General features: G+C 43.9%; 2 protein-coding genes across 3 annotated transcripts; both read left to right on the top strand.

Moving 5' to 3' along the window:
- The first annotated feature begins 428 nt into the window (after positions 1-428).
- ccne1 (cyclin E1) lies at positions 429-7,358 on the top strand. 2 transcript variants are annotated; one of them, XM_017458613.3, is made up of 12 exons: positions 429-838; positions 1,293-1,346; positions 1,476-1,563; positions 1,641-1,709; positions 2,066-2,220; positions 2,850-2,985; positions 3,354-3,500; positions 3,826-3,921; positions 4,394-4,528; positions 4,918-5,029; positions 5,304-5,461; positions 6,742-7,358. In XM_017458613.3, the coding sequence occupies exons 2-12, from the start codon at positions 1,330-1,332 to the stop codon at positions 6,856-6,858; spliced, it is 1,230 nt and encodes a 409-aa protein (XP_017314102.1). In that variant the 5' UTR covers positions 429-838; positions 1,293-1,329; the 3' UTR covers positions 6,859-7,358. The 2 variants fall into 2 exon arrangements, with proteins under 2 accessions (XP_017314102.1, XP_017314103.1); XM_017458614.3 differs by having other exon boundaries at positions 456-537.
- A 3,502-nt stretch (positions 7,359-10,860) lies between these two features.
- On the top strand, positions 10,861-18,468 carry nae1 (nedd8 activating enzyme E1 subunit 1). Its single transcript, XM_053676671.1, has 20 exons — positions 10,861-10,990; positions 11,752-11,855; positions 12,398-12,458; positions 12,549-12,579; positions 12,714-12,785; positions 13,055-13,134; positions 13,231-13,340; positions 13,868-13,977; positions 14,051-14,113; positions 14,552-14,615; positions 14,727-14,818; positions 14,918-14,977; positions 15,129-15,262; positions 15,490-15,565; positions 15,725-15,764; positions 16,447-16,533; positions 16,697-16,789; positions 17,092-17,206; positions 17,435-17,484; positions 18,197-18,468. The coding sequence occupies exons 1-20, from the start codon at positions 10,941-10,943 to the stop codon at positions 18,304-18,306; spliced, it is 1,602 nt and encodes a 533-aa protein (XP_053532646.1). The 5' UTR covers positions 10,861-10,940; the 3' UTR covers positions 18,307-18,468.
- The last annotated feature ends 341 nt before the right edge of the window (positions 18,469-18,809 follow it).

Raw genomic sequence — 18,809 nt, 5'->3', positions numbered from 1 at the left:
AAGTAACACAATGAAGTCTAATCATTAACTCACACACGACTTTGCGTTTTAACTTTGTATTTATATATTTTTCAATAAATAATAAATCAAGTGAGAACTGGAAGTTGATTCTATACTCGCTAAGAAACGAATAAATGAAAGTTTAATTTAAAACTGATAATGAATGTAATATAAATCGTGTTTTCTCTTAAATCCGGATTCTAATAACAATAAAATTATCGTTTATGAAACACAAATGGACAATGTTTACTCATTATTACTCATTATTACTCATTATTTCACGTTATTTCACGTTATTTCACTTTAGCCTCCTGTCTGAGCAAACAGCTGCTTTTTGTTTATTTCCTGACACAGCTGTCCACGTGCTCCCAACCCCTTCCGGGATGACGTCGTCATCGCCAGTGTGACGTCAGAAAACCACGCCCCTTTACCCGGCAAAAAGTAGTGAATGTGTTTATAAAGTAAATGTTTTATATCAGACTCAGCAGTTAGAGAGGAGTGATGGAGCTGTAGGAGGAAGGGGAACTGCAGGAGGAGGTTGTTTTTATTGCTCTGCTTTTAATATTATAAGTTTGTTTTATTTAAAAACATGTCTGTTTTTGAGTCGCGCGCCGCGAGTTTGCGCAGTTTATAAAGGCAAAGGCGCAAAATGAGGAGCAGCTAGGAGAGGAACACACACCCTAACACACACACACACACACACACACACACCCTGGAAATAAGGTTCTCCCTGAGCACACACAGGATTACAGTCGGGATGAAGAAGATGAAGATGATGTGTGAAATTTCTTCTTAACTTTTCTGCATCTGAGTCTTTTCCCTGCGCGCGCGGTTTGAGGTAAATCTCTCCTCTTCACTTCCTATAAAAGTCTGATTTTAAACTTTAATCACAAACTTTACTCACATGACCTCAGCACGGGCTTCTTCTTCATATTCTCTCTGTTGTACAGTTATAAAGCATACTGCACACACTGTTAATAATAATATGATGTAGAAGTGCAGGGAGCGGCCATTTTCTCCTCGCCTCATTAGATCCTTTTCAGACTCCTTCAGAGCCCTAAATCCATCACCTCACACCTTCCTGTGTAAATCCACACACTCCCAGGTGTGTTTCATGGCGGTGGGGTGGATTTGTGGTGTTTATTTGAGAGTAGTTTTGCTGGTGTGAATGTTGCTGTGGTCATGAGGCCTTTGTGTGGGGGGTTGGGAGGAAAAAGGCCACAAACCCGTCGGGAAAAAGTGGTTTAAATGTTCAAAAACTTCCTTTTTAACGCTTTAATGTTGTTTTTCAGGCTCTCCGAGGTGTTGAGAGACAATCCTGTGGATATAATGCCCAGTAAGAGTGTGTAAGTGTGTGTTTTATTCACTTTAATCTCAGTAGAGAGAGAGAGGCGTGAAGCAGAAGCATGCTGGAGGTGAACAGCTTTCTGGGATTTTAACGCAGAATTCTTAATGATGTAAGATGTTTATTTCAGGATAAACGCACACGTGAACATCAGAACAGATGAAGCTCCTAAATCCAGCTCAGGACGGTCCAGGAAAAGGAAAGCAGATGTTGCAGTTGTGAGTAGTTTATCGTGTGTGATTTAATATGTTCGTTATAACGGACTTTAATAAACGTTCTCCTTTTCACTTTTCAGCACTTGCAGGATCCGGACGAGGACGTTACAGACGTTCAGACGAGAAAGAAGCAGTGTCCGTCCCAGCAGGTGATTTTGCATAAACACACTGCGGCCTTTCTTTTCCTAAACCCTGTCTTTATATCGTTCTTTCTGAACATTTCCATCAGCATTTTGTCCTCTTTAAACATCCTAAACGTCCTGAATTTCTCTAACCGCTCTGTTACATTAATTGAATTTTCTGTGTGTGTGTGTGTGTGAGAGAGAGAGAGAGAGAGAGAGAGAGAGAGAGATATGGGGACATGGGTGTGTGTGTTGTGAATAGAAAGTGCTTTATGGTATTGTAGTGTGTGTTTACATTGAGCCACAAAATCCTGTCGGTTTGTGATGGATGTCGTGTTTTATTCAGTTAAGAAAACTTCTCTTTTCTCTCGCTGCCTGCTCAGACGTGCCGGGATCAGACGTGCCGGGATCAGACGTCAGCGTCCTTGCTGCATCAGGTGGATAAACCGGTTGAAATTGGCAGCATGGGATTCACACACTACACCAGCAGGAGTGTGTTCCTCACACCGACACGGCCCTCGCCCCTGCCTGCCCTGTGGTGAGACGCGGAAGGCCGCTTTACAGTTTTCTTTCTAAATATTAGCCCCCTGCAGCAAGGTGTATCTGCGTGTGTCAACATTCCAGTGCGCTCCAGGGCGGAGCTTCAGCTTTCTAATATTCGAATAAGAGAAATCCTGTCTTTATCTTTAGCCTGAATGTAGTCATTAGCCATGACCGCTTCCTACTGGGAGTAGGAGAAACCTCCAGCATCCACTTCAGCATCGCTCACGATCTGCATACACAGGATAAAGCAACTCGGATAAAGAAATAATAATGAATCATTCGGGGAGTCCGACTCCACGCGGTGTGTTTCTAAGTTTTAGTTTTGTCTTCTGGTCTGTCAGAAGACAAAAAACTGTCGGTATCTCATCTGTCAGCTGGTGAGATGATTCCTAATTTACGATCCTCTTCTCCATCTCTAAAGCTCAATATGCAGATCTTAACCTTATTCCTGTGGTGTCTGATCTCTCAGTCTGACGTTCTGTCACTATGGTAACGTGATCATATGAATGTTTTCATGTGAGAGAGAGAGGTAAAAACTGTGATGTTTGAGAAAATGACTGTGTACTTTAAACACAGCGCACTGGTTAAGAGTTTATTTACGTTTCTCTCCGGCTGTGCTTTCAGTTGGGCGAGTAAAGACGACGTGTGGAACAACCTGCTGAGGAAAGATCAACTTTACCTCCACAACGTCCATGTGATGGAGAGACACCCCAACCTGCAGCCCAAAATGAGGGCCATTCTGCTGGACTGGTTAATCGAGGTGTGTGTGTGTGTGTGTGTGTGTGTGTGTGTGTGAGAGAGCGCTTGATTAACAGACCCTCACTGTAGTCACTCTAGTTGATGATGGGTGAGGCTTTAATCTGATTTAATCACCTGGGGAACATTTACACAGCAGATGACCAAAGTGCTGGACATTAATTAACGATGTGTAAATTAAATGGTCTGGTTACTATAACAACAGGATTTTACAGCATACTGTGTGGATTAATATAATTAAGTTTGATAGTAAACAGGCAGGGTTTATTTTTTGTTAAAGTTTTGGTGTGTGTATCACTCCCTCCCTCTGTCTCTCTCTCTCTCTCTCTCTCTCTGTCTCTCTCTCTCTCTCTCTCTCTCTCTCTCTCTCAGGTGTGTGAGGTGTATAAACTCCACAGAGAGACGTTCTATTTGGGTCAGGATTATTTCGATCGCTTCATGGCCACACAGAAGAACGTACAGAAGTCCACGCTGCAGCTCATCGGCATTTCTGCTCTCTTCATCGCCGCTAAGATGGAGGTGCATCTCTATAATCTCCTAAAATTATTAATAATAAAAATAACAAACAAATAAACATGAGCGCTCCCTCTGACCTCCCAGTCCAGGTTTGCGTTCACACCTAATCCTTTAAAAGGATTTTTATTTTTATTTTAACTCTCTCGTAGCATTTTTATCATTGGCTTAGTTCATAAAAACAGAATCTGTCCTTGTTTTTTATTGATAATTTCTTTTTTTTTTTTTTTTGTACTTTATACTAAAATCACTTGTCTGAGATGTGATTTGAGCCGAGTTCAAATGTCTCCAGACATCGAATTATTGATTGTTATTATTGTTGTTGTTGCAGGAGATCTATCCTCCGAAGGTGCACCAGTTTGCGTACGTGACGGACGGAGCGTGTACGGAGGACGAGATCCTCAGCATGGAGGTCATCATCATGAAGGTAAACTGTTTACACCTTTTAAAAACAAAAATACTGTTTGTTAATAAAGTAAAGTTTAACACACACACACGCATAGAGGACCCTGAGGTCACTGTAAATGACTGTAAATCAATTCCTCCTCCAGAGCTATAAGAGGCGGAGCTTTCCTACTGAGTAATCTCTGATTGGTTGAAATCACTAAATAACTGACTCTTATCTGCAGCTTAAACCTGTGTTTAGTGAATAAATTCTTAAGTGTGTGTTTATATCCCGGGTGATGACCCACGGCGTGAACGGTTCCTGCCATCAGTTAGAGTTTATTTTTTATTTGGACTGGAGCTGAGAATTAATTTAAATTTTTTACTGAAGGACCGTGTAATGAGCGCGTGACCGCTCTAACAGGACCGCGTCTATCCCGCGCATGCTTCAGTAAAAAGATAAAGTGCTGAATATGAAATGAATAGAAATAAAGTTGGAGTTGTTTGTGTCTCAGGAGCTGAATTGGAGTCTAAGTCCGGTGACTCCGGTGTCGTGGTTGAACATCTACATGCAGATGGTGTATCTGAAGGATTCCACTGAGGTTCTCATGCCACAGTTTCCTCAGACCACGTTCGTACAGATCGCTGAGGTGAGTGATGATGGTTCCTGTAGATCTCACAGCTGATCGGGTTTAACATAAACTCCAGCTGCTTCATCATCATCAGAGTTGGGGAGTTTCAGCTCCATCACAGTGTCTCTACAAGTTTACAAAAAGGGCAGCAGAGCTAAAGGGAAGGGTGGGGGGCAGGGATGATGTGGGGGGCGGGGCCTGTTAAACCACACGCTGTGTTTCAGTATTACTAGAACACTGGTACAGCCTCAGTGTGTTTCTCCAGATTATAAATAATAAAGATTATTAAACTGTGTGATTTATCCACTTCTCTGACTAGAGGGAAAATGTGATGGTAGTAATAGTGTGTGTGTGTGTGTGTGTGTGTGTGTGTGTGTGTGTGTGTGTGTGTGTGTGTGTGTGTGTAGCTGTTGGATTTGTGCATTTTGGATGTCAGTAGTCTGGAATTCTCCTCAAGCCTGCTGGCAGCTTCAGCTTTGTTCCACTTCTCATCTCTGGACCTCATCATGAAGGTGTCTGGTAAGAACACACACACACACACACACACACACACACACACACGAGTATATATGTAAGGCTTGGTCTCCACAGTAAGGCGGATGTTTATGTTCTCTCAAGGTGTTAAATCAGTGGAATCTGTTGAAATAATGAGATGTTTGTAGCAATTGTTTTTGGCTCCACGAGTGACATCATCACCATGTAATACACTGCTGTTAACTTTCATATTAAATCACCAAATCTCGTCACACACTTAATACTGATCTCTCGTGTGTGTGTGTGTGTTTGGGGTCAGGGTTGAAGTGGTGTGATATGGAGCGCTGTGTGAGGTGGATGGTGCCGTTTGCGATGGCGATACGTGAAGTTGGAAGCTCCTCCTTAAAAACGTTTAAAGGCATTCCAGCAGAGAACACACACAGCATACAGAACCACGCCCCCTACCTGGACTGGCTGGTGAGACACTGCTACACACACGCACGCACACACACGCGCGCGCACACACACAGCGGCAGTAGTAAGGGTTGTGCTGAAGATCTCCGGGACTTTTAATCTGGTTCTGTCACGTGACTCCACCTTTACCACGAGCCAGTTTGTGAAATTTCTGCCCTGCTACAACAGCAGCTCCTCGGCTGAGCTCGGCTCGGCCCCGGAGGTTTGGCCCCGGTTGCTCCGGCCCAGCAGTTCACCTACCAGGCGTTAGATCACACAAACCCTCGGAGCAGAACCGCTGAAATCGCTTGTCCTGTTAAATTACTCACTACAGAGCTCCAAACTGTGTCTGGGAGCAGCATCAGCACAGGATCTGTGCATCAGGAGCTTCATGAAATGGGTTTCATGGCAGAGCAGCTCCACACACGCCTGAGATCACTGCACAATGCCGAGCGTCAGCTGGAGCGGTGTAAAGCACCGACACTGGACTCTGGAGCAGTGGATACTCTGGCAATCTGATGGATGAGTCTGGGTTTGGTGTCAGAAGAAGAGTTCCTGCAGTGAAGTAGGGAGGAGCAGGGGGGGCGGGGGGAGGAGCAGGGGGGGAGGAGCAGGGGGGGCGGGGGGAGGAGGAGGAGGAGGAGGATGGTCAGGAGCTGTTTTTTAGGGTTTTGGCTCCTGAGATCCAGTGAAGAGGGGGGTTAATGTTCGTGTTAATGTTACAGCATACAAAGACATTGCGCTTAATTTTGATTCCATCTTTGTGGCAGCAGTTTGGGGCAGAACCTTTTTCCTGTTCCAGCATGACACACAGCGAGCTCCATGAAGACGTGGTGTGTGTGTGTGTGAAGGTGGAAGAACTTGTGTCCTGCACAGAGCCCTGACCTCAACCTCACTAACACTCTTATAGCTGAATGATCACTAATCCCCACGGCCACGCCCCAAAATATAGTGGAAGTCCTTCCAGAAGAGTGGAGCGTGTTGGTGTTGGTTACATTTCTTCGGCTTGATGTTTAACCTGTAATTAAAATCGAGGGATTCCGACGCTAGGTGCGAGTTATGTCTTTAGCGAGAAGGACGCACGATGCTGAATTCGGATTTATCCAGACGGTTAAGGCCGCTTGTTAAAACACAGACTTGTATTTTTTTTTCTAAGAATGTTACCTACTTACGCAGCCAACAGGAAGGGTACCTCGAGGGAAGGCGAGAGTAATGTAAAGCCTGTGCTGTAACGGTGTGATGTACGGTGACGTATTGTGTAACCGGTTATCAGGAAGTGACTGTGTGTGTTCTGTGGCCTTTAGGGAAGGGTTCAGTCCCATCAGCTGGAGGATTCGGAACACAGCCAGACCTCGCTCGTCCCGTCCGGAGTGTTGACTCCGCCCCCCAGCAGCGAGAAACCCGAGGACACTGCGTCCTGACCGCGTCTCTGCTTCAGATGTGTGGATTGGGACATGACCCACAGCCGTGCTGTTCTCAGATCAGCCTCCAGAACCCTGCACAGCTTTTTATTCTGCTCTCCTCAGACTCCTAATGCCTTTTAGTCTTTATTTTAAACACGTATTACTGACTCACAGAGTCCCGGCCCGCCTGCCGAACCCTCGGAGCCTCCGTGCCCTGAATGCTGCTATAACGGGGGTGGGACGCGCACACACACACACGCACACACACACACACACACACACAGGGAAGATTACGTTTAATATTTTACACTAGATGTTTGTGTGTGTTGTGGTGAATCACGCTGTTTTTGTATGGAAGTTCCAGGTTACCATGGAAACTGCTTTAACGGCTGTAGGACTGGGATTTTATTTTGAAAGTTTTTATCCTCTGGTCCTGAGCGGATTTTTACCAAAATAATTTTAACGTGATGCTGCTATTGTTGTCTTTTATCAGATTAAATAAAGCTCTAAACACAGTGTTTCTTCCTCACTGCTCAGGTTCCTGTACTGATCAGCTTTATCTTCTGTTTTTGGCTTTAATGTACAGTCGGGTTCATAAATATTTGGACACTCAGTTATTTTATTTCTTTACCGCAGTTTATTTGAAATCCAACTGAATATTGGCTGAAGTGCAGATCAGATTTAATCTGAGGGATTTACATCCTAATCAGGTGAACGGTGCAGGAACTACAGCGCTGTTTATATGTGCCCCTGCCCTTTTTAAAGGACCAAAAGTAATTGGACACTTGTCTGTTCCAGGGCCAGGTGTGTGTTATTCCCTCATTATTTCTCTCGCAGGTAAACAGATAAAAGGTGAGGAATTGATTAGTGTGACATTTGAGTTTGGAATCTGTTGTTAACTCTCATTATGAAGTCCAAAGAGCCGTCAATATGCTGCAGAACCAAAACAAACCAATCAGAGAGAGCAAAAACATTAGGCGTGGCCAAAAATCTAATGTTTGGTTCATTCTTAAAAAGAAAGAACGCCTGGTGATCTCAGGAACACAAAATGGCCCAGAAGACCACGGAAAACAACTGTGCTGGAGGACAGAAGAATTATATGAAGAATTCTTTTGTGAAGTAAAACTCCTTCACAGCCAGAAGAACATCCTCCAGCAGGTAAGTGTACATCTGTGTCAAAGTCCACAACAAGAGAAGACTTCACCAGAGTAAACGCAGAAGGTTTACCATGACATGCACACCACGGGAAGACCAGAGTAGAGTTCTGGAACAACATCTGTACAGAAGAGACGAAGATCAATTTGTAGCAGAATGAGTGGAGGAGAAGAGTATGGAGCAGTGAAGGAACCGCTGATGATCGGAAGCACCACCTTCAGTGTGTACGGCTGCCGGTGGAACTGCTCCTGTGTTTATAGAAGATAAAATACGCAGCAGGATGAATTCGGAAGTGTTCAGGTGATTATTACCTGCTCGCAGTCCGACACGCTGCAGAACTCCTCGCACGGAGTCACGCTGCAGATGGACGAATAATTCAGATTTAAATTAAGGACATAAATAAATGCAGTCATTCAAAAAAATCACATTGCGTCTGTTCGTGCAGAAGGTCACTGTTTCTGAGATCAGGGGACAGGAAGTAGGACCGTTCTGCTCTGTTTAAGTTTTAGTAAGAATTTAACTGATTTATTTAGTCGTGAACAACAAAATATTTAAGACATTGAGATTTAAAATGTCTGTGTTCTCTCATATACACACACACTCACTCGCTCACACACACGCACACAGTCTCAGTAATCCACTAGCCGTCAGTGTGATTAATTAGAGGGTCATTAAGAGACAGATGGAGTTCAGATGCTGATTTATTCATGATTTATTTCCTGTTCTGGAGAATCCGCAGTGTTTCAGTTCAACCTTTATTTCATATTATTGTGTATATAGTTAAAGTTGTGTATTTAAAGGGTTTCTGATTTTACACAAATACAATCACAATCATTAAAACCATTACACGTGTACTGAGAATACACACGAGCTGCTTCAGTCTCTAAAATAATCTCTAATCATCTTTAACACTTCAGTGACCTTCTAAAAGTTCTGTCCAAACTGAGACGTCACCGCGTTCCTCTGTAACACACCAGTGCTCAGAGTGTGACGTTTATTTGGTTGGTTTTGTATATTTATGACGAGGTTCCGGCTGGGTTTAGTGGAACACTGGACTGAACCCTGGCCTTGTTTTTAAAGAGTGAAAGAGAACGCAGCCGGGGAGGGAGAGTCCCCTCACACACACGTCCAGCAGCTGCTACACCCTCCACAGCCGCTTTTGTTCCTCACACACACACACAACGCAGAAGCAGCAGGTGCAGATTAAACCCACACACACACACACACACTTCAGGCCTGCATGTGACACTAAACACACTCCTTTGTTAGGATGGACGATTTTATTTCGAGACGTCACGTCTTAAACATCTTCTATAATCCAGTGAAGTTCCTCTGAAGAGCTTCAGTCCATCTCCACACGGTTATTACCACAGGGACACACAACACGTCCGACTCCTCCTCAGAGCTTCATCATGGAGAAGAAAAGTTCCACCTGCTGTGTGTGACACGCTGTAGACCATCACGCTGATGAAGAAGCTAAAGAACACTTCATTCACTCATGTTTGAGCTGTGAGAAATCACTCACGGTCACGTGACTTTAATAAAGAACCATCAAGTGTCTTTACTGAACATCTGACACTCTGGATAGTGTTTTTTTCTCTCTTTACTGCCCTACATACCCCCCCCCAACCCCCACTCCTGCCCTGCAGATGGCCCTCTTTACCCCCTGAACAGACTGGAGTCATTAAGAATGCAGCCCACTCTCTCTTACTGCCCCCTGCCCCCTCATTATCCTCTACTGCCCCCTACAGCCCCTTACACACCTTACCGCCCCATAATACCCCCCCTCTCAATTACTGCGCAAAGAAATGACTGAACTGTCATTGTTTATCTCCTTAAGGAGACATCTTTATCTTTTGTAACTTTATTATGTGTTTTTTAATCAGGGAAATTGACAGTAGTGATCATTTAGGTTATTTATAGTGTGTAATTAACCTTCAAAGATCTGTTGTATCTTAAACACACTTTCAGTGTTCACTGCTTTCATCTCATTCATATCTCCAGGTGATAATTTAATATTAACGCGTCCACCTGAGCAATGGCACTCTTTCCTCCCTCCTCTCTGAAAGTTATTACCCCCTATTACCTCCTCCGTTACTGTCCACTGCTGCACCCTACAGCAGCTCACTGCTTCCCACAACCCTTTATTGCCCCTTATTGCCCCTACTAACCCCATATAACAGCCTCTTGCCTCATTATTTTATCAAACTTCTACCCATGTAGTCTCTCGCTGCTGCCACCTGCCCCCGATTAACACCCTACTGCTCCCTTACTGTCTCCTGCCCTCTACTGCCCCCTACTGTCCATTTATTTACTTATTCATTCCGTTTAGTTCAAGATTTTCATAATTAAACACCAGGTGGCAGTAAATACTCCGCCTGGATACCGATAAAGCGCCACAGAAGAAGAATGAAGCCGATTTTTTTTTTCTTTTTCTTTTTTTCCGGTATTTACATCACTGCTGGATTAATCCATTATTTGAGTTCAGGGGTGCAGAATTTTCAGATTTGAATAAAATATTAATAATAAATCACATCATTTGGTATTTCTGGCAGCTCTCTTCAATGACATGTGTTATGTTTAACGCACATTAATCGCATTTATCCTGTATAATAAAAACGACACTTTGTTTATGTTCGTTCAGTGGATTTGCCGAGGAAAGGTTGTAGCGGGATGGAGGGCTGCGTCTCAAACCGCACACTAACGCACTAACTAGTGTGTAATAAAAATGCTGCAGGGTTATTATTTTTACTGTATGATTTAATAACAGGTTTTTGTTCTGCTTGTGGTTTGTAGTCTTACATGACTTCATTTATCTCAGGGACTAATAAGGGAACTATAATTTCGCAGACTATAGTGCACTATGTAGGAAGTAGTGAGGAGTTTGGGACACAGCCTCAGTGGTTCGTTCTGCTGTGTTGGTGCTGGAGCAGAGCTGAGGCGGTATGGCCGAACACAAAACCAGTAAAGAGCAAAGATATGATCGACAGCTGAGGTGAATGATGATAAGGCACTTTTAGTCAAGATTTATTCGTTATTTATAATGAATTAATCTCACATTTAGTGCAGGTTTAGATGTTTAGGCCCGAACTGAGCGCCTGTAGAAAACAGCTCTTATTTACTGCAAAACACCGAATGCATCAAATATATTATTCTAAAGTTATTAAAGATCAGAGACAGACAGAGGGGGAGAGAGGGAGAGACAGAGAGAGACAGAGAGAGAGGGAGAGAGACAGACAGAGAGGGAGAGAGACAGACAGAGAGGGGGAGAGACAGAGAGGGAGAGAGACAGAGAGGGAGAGAGACAGAGAGGGAGAGATAGACAGAGAGGGAGAGACACAGAGAGGGAGAGACACACAGAGAGAGAGACACACACAGAGAGGGAGAGAGACACACAGAGAGGGAGAGAGACAGACAGAGGGGGAGAGAGACAGAGGGAGAGAGATAGACAGAGGGGGAGAGATGGACAGAGAGGGAGAGAGACAGAGAGGGAGACAGACAGAGGGAGAGAGATAGAGAGGGAGACAGACAGAGTGAGAGATAGACAGAGAGGGAGAGAGAGAGACACACACAGAGAGGTTGTTACTGCACCGCTGCTGTATGCGAGTGTAGGTTAATAATGGGTTTAATATGGATTTATTTGTAGGTTTAGAGAAACGGATACAGAGCTGTGTATATACGTGTGATTAAATGTATTAACGCTTGTGTGTGTGTGTGTGTGTGTGTGTGTGTGTGTGTGTGTGTGTTTAATGTCAGGTTATGGGGAGATCATGGTCAGGATGCTCTTGAAAGCGCACATGTGTGTCTGATAAACGCCACAGTGTCCGGTACAGAGATCCTGAAGAACCTCGTCTTACCTGGTACACACACACACACACACACACACACACACACACACATTCTCTCTCTCTCACACACACTAACACACACACATTCTCTCTCTCTCTCTCACACACACACACTAACACACACACACACTAACACACACATTCTCTCTCTCTCTCACACACACACACATTCTCTCTCTCTCTCACACACACACACACACACTAACACACACACATTCTCTCTAACAGACACACACATGACCCCAAATAAGTTGGGACGCTGTGTAAAATGTAAATAAAAGCAGAATGTAGTGATTTGTAAATCTCATAAACCCGTATGTTTTCAGAGCAGAACACACCGCGTGTTCAAACAGGAAGTTTTCCGCTTTAAGGAGAAAATCCGTCATTCTGAATTTGATGGCAGCAACATGTCTCAAAAAAGTTGGGACAGGGGCAACAGAAGTAAAAAATAACCAACATTAGTGTGTTAACAGAGACTCTGCTTCATCACAACACCAACACTTACATAAACCATCTGACCGTGTGTGTGTGTGTGTGTGTGTGTGTGTGTGTAGGTATCGGTGCATTTACTATAGTTGATGGACACAAGGTGACAGGAGAGGATGTTGGAAACAAGTAAAGTGTTTAAAATTATTTGACTTTCATACACACACTGATTAATTTCAGTTCTTTACTAACACTCACACACACCTTTCTATTCTGCAGCTTCTTTCTCTGCAGTGACAGCATCGGGAAGGTACGATCTGCTCAGTTCTTCATCAGCATTATTATTGAGTTAAAAGTAATTTGTTAGGAGTTATTCTCTGCCTTATATGGTGGTGTGTGTGTGTGTGTGTGTGTGTGTGTGTGTGTGTGTGTGTGTTCTCTCAGAGCCGAGCTCAGGCAGCGACTGAGTTACTGCAGGAACTGAACAGTGATGTTTCAGGAAACTTTGTGGAGGAGGTGAGGGAGATTATAATCACACGCCCTTCTGATGAGTCCTCACCTCGGAGTGTTCTTCTCCCTGTAATCACAAAACTCTAACCTGTCTCAGCGTTCCCGTTATTCCCCAGTACAGAGAAGTGTGTGTGTGTGTGTGTGTGTGTGTGTGTGTGATACTGGTAGAGATGATGTAGATACACAGAGTGTTTCTGTAAGGTGAGTGTGTATTATAGTGTGTTTCTGTGTGAGTGTGTGTTTATTATAGTGTGTGTGTGTGTGTGTGTGTGCAGGACGCTGATAAACTGCTGGAAAACGATCCAGAGTTCTTTAACAGATTCAGTTTGGTCATCAGTGTTCAACTTCCAGAAAGGTGAATCAGCAGCAGCCCAGATGTGTCTCCTCTCTGTGTCTGGTTAATATGGTAACATCTATATACGTGTGTGTGTGTGTGTGTGTGTGTGTGCAGTGTGTGTTTGAGGTTGGCGTGTGTGTTATGGAAGGCCAGTGTTCCGTTTCTGGTCTGCAGGACGTATGGACTCGTCGGCTACATGAGACTCGCTGTGAAGGAACACACAGGTGATGACTACACACACACACACACACACACACACACATCTCACCCACTCATTCATTCATTTATTCTATTCTATCTACAGCTCCCTCCATTAATATTGGCACCCTTAGTAAATATGAGTATAGAAGACTGTGAAAAGTGTCTTTATTGTTTAACCTTTTGATCTTTTGTTAAAAAACTTCACGAGAATACTCTGCTCTCATATCAAACACAGCACAGGTTTATAAAATATCTTCGCTAAATATAGGTGTGCGACAATTATTGGCACCCTTTTAGTCAATACTTTGTGTCTCCTCCCTTTGCCAAGATATCAGCTCTGAGTTCATCCATTTATCTCTCCATTTATCTCTCCATTCCTTTCTATTCATCCTGTGCTGTATTTCTGCAGTCCCTCTCACTAACACCCAGAAATCAGACTATAGATCAGTTTTAAAGGATTTATTTCCCTCCACATAATAAGCCGTGCTGTATTAGTGGTTTGGTGTGTATATGTGTGTGTGTGTGTGTGTGTGTGTGTGTGTGTTGTCAGTGGTGGAGTCTCACCCGGACAGCGCTCTGGAGGATCTCAGACTGGACGCTCCCTTCACCGAGCTGAGAAACCACATCAACTCCTACGACCTGGACTCCATGGACAAGAAGGTACCGAGAGCAGCCGCACACTCGAGTGTTTATAGAAATGACTGAACCTTACTGTGGGTTTATTTTATTGTAGGATCACAGTCACACGCCGTGGATCATCATCATCGCAAAATATCTGGAGCAGTGGTACAGCGAGGTAATGCACTCAAACTCCGAGACAGAGCGTGATCACGTGACCAGCGTGCGCTGTGTATATTTCACTCTGGAGTTAAAGCAGTGCAGCAGCATTAGATAATTAATACACACTGATATCAGACTTCTCCACGATGCACATCACCTCACGTCTGCATCAGATGTATCGATACACCTTTAATCCTTATTAATAATGGGAATGTAATAAAACTGTACAGGCCACGCCCACAAGAGAGAACCATACACTCATTAATGTCTCCTGATAGAACTGTGGTCACGTGACCTAATGAAATAAAAAAAACCCTGAATTTTACACTCAGTTTAATTAAAGCATGTATTTCTTTATGTTGGAAATAAACATTATTCACTTGTCATGGATGATTTATTTATTTATTTATTTATTTATTATTAATAAGTAATTATAACGATGTTTTTCCTTCAGCACGACTTTCAGCTGCCAAAGAATTACAAGGAGAAGGAGGCGTTCAGACATCTGATCAGAGACGGTGAGAGCATCACTAATCCATTCCTCCGTTATCTGTCCATCTTTTAATAACAGAAGTGTTTTCAGTTACTTCTCCTCACTGAGATCCTCTCCACCGCCTTCCGTCTCTCAGGGATTCGGAAGAATGAAAACGGCGTTCCGGAGGAGGAGGAGAACTTTGATGAAGCCATTAAGAACGTCAACACAGCTTTAAATCCCACCAAGGTGTGTGTGATTAATGCATTTGTGTGTGTGAATGATTGATGCACGTGTGTGTGTGTGTGTGTGATTGATTAATGCACGTGTGTGTGTGTATGTGTGTAGATCTGCAGCAGTGTGGAGGAGATCTTCAGTTCTGAGCAGTGTGAGAACATCACCTCACAGGTCAGACGCCGTAACACTCACTCTATCGTAATCACAGACCAGATGTTTATTAGAACCACGTCTGGAACATCTGTATGTTTATTTCCACCCTCCATGGGATTATAAATGAGTGTAAGATCAGTTTATCTTATTAATTCCCCGCTGTGAACAGACCCCGGAGTTTTGGGTGATGGCTCGAGGTGTGAGGGATTTCGTGCAGAACGAGGGGAACGGGAAGCTCCCTCTGCGTGGAACCATCCCGGATATGATCGCTGACTCGGATAAATTCATCAACCTGCAAAATGTGTACGTATACACGCACACACATACACACACACACACACACACACACAAATACAGATACATAAAGACATACTCATGCAAATAGACAGAGATACACAGATGTATGCACACAAACTTTTTGGAAATGGGTTATAAATGTGTTAAATGCACGTGTGCGTGCGTGTGTGCGTGCGTGTGTGCGTGCGTGTGTGTGTGCGTGTGTGTGTGCGTGTGCGTGTGCGTCTGTGTAGTTACAGGGAGAAAGCAATGCAGGATGCTGCTGTTGTGGCCAAACACATCGAGTCTCATCTTCAGGCTGTTGGGAAGGTAACACACACACACACACACACACACACACACACACACACACACAGTGTAGAGTGTGGTGTGTATTAGTTAGGTGATTCTCCTGCTCTGTGATACAGTTTCATTTCTGATTATTTTTTTTATTTATTTCTTTTTAAATTTGGTCTCGTCACTCTGAAGCCGGCAGAGAGCATCTCCGAGCAGGACATCAAACTGTTCTGTGAGTCTCACACACACACACACACACACACACACACACACACACACACACACACACACAGACTCACACACACACACTCACTCACTGTCTCTCTCTCACACACACACTATTTGCCCATAGCTGGGGCGGTGGTTGATGGGTGCCAGTGCGTGTCCACACAGTGGTGGGCCTGCGCGCCTCGTCTCTCCCACTGATGCTCCGAGATCCCCTTCAGTTTGTCTGGGACCGTGAGAGACCCAGTTCCGCCCTTGTCCCGGGGAGACACTGCGTGTCTTGGTGGTGGAGAGGCTCAGTACTGACAGGGAGAGATTTACACTCTGCTCCTCTGTCAGGAGGCTAACCCGCAGCAGTCACTGTACACAGAGAGCAGCACGCATAGGGCACGATGTGGCGAGCAGCACTACTACACAAGACGCTTCACACACACCCTGTGTTTCAGTGTATACACACACACTCATACACACTGTGACATACTCATACACACTGATATGCGCAAAGTGTGTGAGGAAAAGGGATGCTGAACTGTGTGTGTGTGTGTGTGTGTGTGTGTGTGTGTGTGTGTGTGAGAGAGAGAGACAGAGACAGTGAGTGAGTCTGTGTGTGTGTGTGTGTGTGTGTGTGTGTGTGTGTGTGTGTTTACTCATTATGTGCCGTTATTTAACTCTGCTGTTTACCTGTGCAGGTAAGAGCGCAGCGTTCCTGCGGGTTCTCCACTGCAGATCTCTCTCTGAAGAATACAGTGTGGAGACTGTTAACAAGGACGAGATCAGTGAGTCTCTCATATACACACACACACACACACACACACACACACACACAGAGTGGTTGTATATTTATAGTGTGTACACTGTCTAATTATTATAAGGTTACACACACGCTTTCATTAGAGCTTTTTAAAGTGTGTGTGTGTGTGTGTGTGTGTGTGTGTTCAGCTTCCTGTATGGATAATCCAGACAGCGAGATGGTTCTGTATCTCATGCTGCGTTCTGTGGATCGTTTCTACCAGCAGCACTCCAGATACCCAGGTACCATCAAAACCATTAGAACCAGTAAAACCATCAGAAACTAGTATAACCATTAGAATGAATAAAAGCCATTAGAACCAGGTAAACCATTAAAAACCATCAGAACCACCTAAAACTACCACAAATAAACCATCAGAACTAGTTAAACCCTTTACCCCAACAGATCCAGTAAAAATAGAACTAATAAAACATTAAAACCAGTTAAGGACAGGACATAATTTCCATAGTGGTTGACTGATAGCTTTAGAACTGTGTGTTTGTGTTTGTGTGTGTGTGTGTGGGGGGTGGGGGGTGGGGGGCAGGTGTGTATAATTACCAGGTGGAGGAGGACATCAGCAGGTTGAAGGTGTGTGTGAACAGTCTCCTGCAGGAGTACACACTCAACGTCAGCGTTAAAGACGACTACATCCACGAGTTGTGAGTGAACATCAGTGTGATGTCACTTCCTCTTTACAAATCTGTCTTTATTTATTTATTATCACTCAGTAACAACACTATTCATCATTACTCATACTGTTACCAGAGAGTGATGACTATTAATATATTTAATTTAATTATTTACCATTATTTTTAGCAGTGTTTTAATCTCCCACTGATGTTGTGTGTGTGTGTTTGTGTGTGTGTGATATTGTGTGTGTGTTTTAGTTGCCGTTATGGAGCTGCAGAGCCACACACAGTCGCGGCATTACTGGGAGGTGAGTTTACAGGTTCTCACACACACACGCACACACGCATGACAGGGATATTCAGTAAACTGCTGCTGAGTTCTGGACTGTGATTGGTCAGAAGGTGGTGATTAGTTCTCTATAACAGTGGCTCTGACAGCAGCATAGGTTTATATTAATGCACTCACTCCAATACGTTATGGTTTCTATAGTACCGGCTCATTCACAGGGACGTGTACAGACGCTTCATGTAAACTGATTAAAATCATGTAAGGAGATCTTTATGTAACATTTATGGAAGGAGTCTCCAGTGTCAGCGCTGTGTAACAGTCAGAGGTGACGCTGTAACTTTCAGTTTTCCTTCAGCACAGAGGCGTTTACACTTCTTCACTGTTTCTCTGTCACATGTCTAGCAAGAGAGAGAATAAAGCGAGGGAAGAGAGAATAGAGGGAGAGAGAATAGAGGGAGAGAGAATAGAGAGCAGGAATAGAGAGAGAATAAAGAGGGGATGGTGAAGGAACGAGTGTTTATAGCTGCTATAAAGTTTGGACAGGAAGTAGCTCATTTTACCGATGTACCACAACATTAAATATAACTATAAACGGATATTCTTTAAGTAAGTAGAATTTGTAATCTTTGTCAAGTTGCTGTGGTATAAGAGGAATAAAAGAGTTTCGTGATGTGGTGTCTCGCCCTGCTGGTCAGTGTGTTTTTAACATTTTAACTCATATTCCTTTACAGGAGCTGCAGCTCAGGAAGCCATCAAGCTCATCACACACCAGTTTGTTCCCTTTAATAACACGTTCCTCTACAACGCCATGTCTCAGACATCAGCCACCTTCCAGCTCTGAGTCTCTGTAAACCTGTGCGCGCGTGTGTGTGTGTGTGTGTGTGTGTGTGTGTGTGTGTGTGTGTGTGTTCTATCCAGCACTATTTTGTCATTACTGTGTTCTTAATGTTACTGTCCATCAATAAACACTGCATCAGTAATGGAACCTGACTGGAATAAATAACCAGTGTTGTTTCTTTCATTCATTAATTTAATGTGATCAGATACACACCTCAGTGCATTATGGGTATTCTCCACCTCTCTACTCTGTGCCATAAGTAAAAGGTAAAGAGCAAGAGCTTCTTTTCTCACACACAGTTTTCCAACGTGAATGAGAAACCCTGAGTAGATGTAGTGGAGTTCCTCTGGGTGGAGTTCCTCTCAGAAATCCCTGCAGTCTGACACTTTCATTTTCAGTTTAAGAAAGGCAGAAGGGAATGGGGTGAAGGGGCGTGTTTGGGGAGGGGGAGGGGGAGGGGGGGGGGGTTAAACTATGCTCCTGAAGTGCACACGGGACTCCATCCC

This window comes from Ictalurus punctatus, chromosome 27, assembly GCF_001660625.3.
Source record: "Ictalurus punctatus breed USDA103 chromosome 27, Coco_2.0, whole genome shotgun sequence".
Taxonomy (NCBI): domain Eukaryota; kingdom Metazoa; phylum Chordata; class Actinopteri; order Siluriformes; family Ictaluridae; genus Ictalurus; species Ictalurus punctatus.
This window is presented reverse-complemented; position numbering and strand designations above follow the sequence as displayed.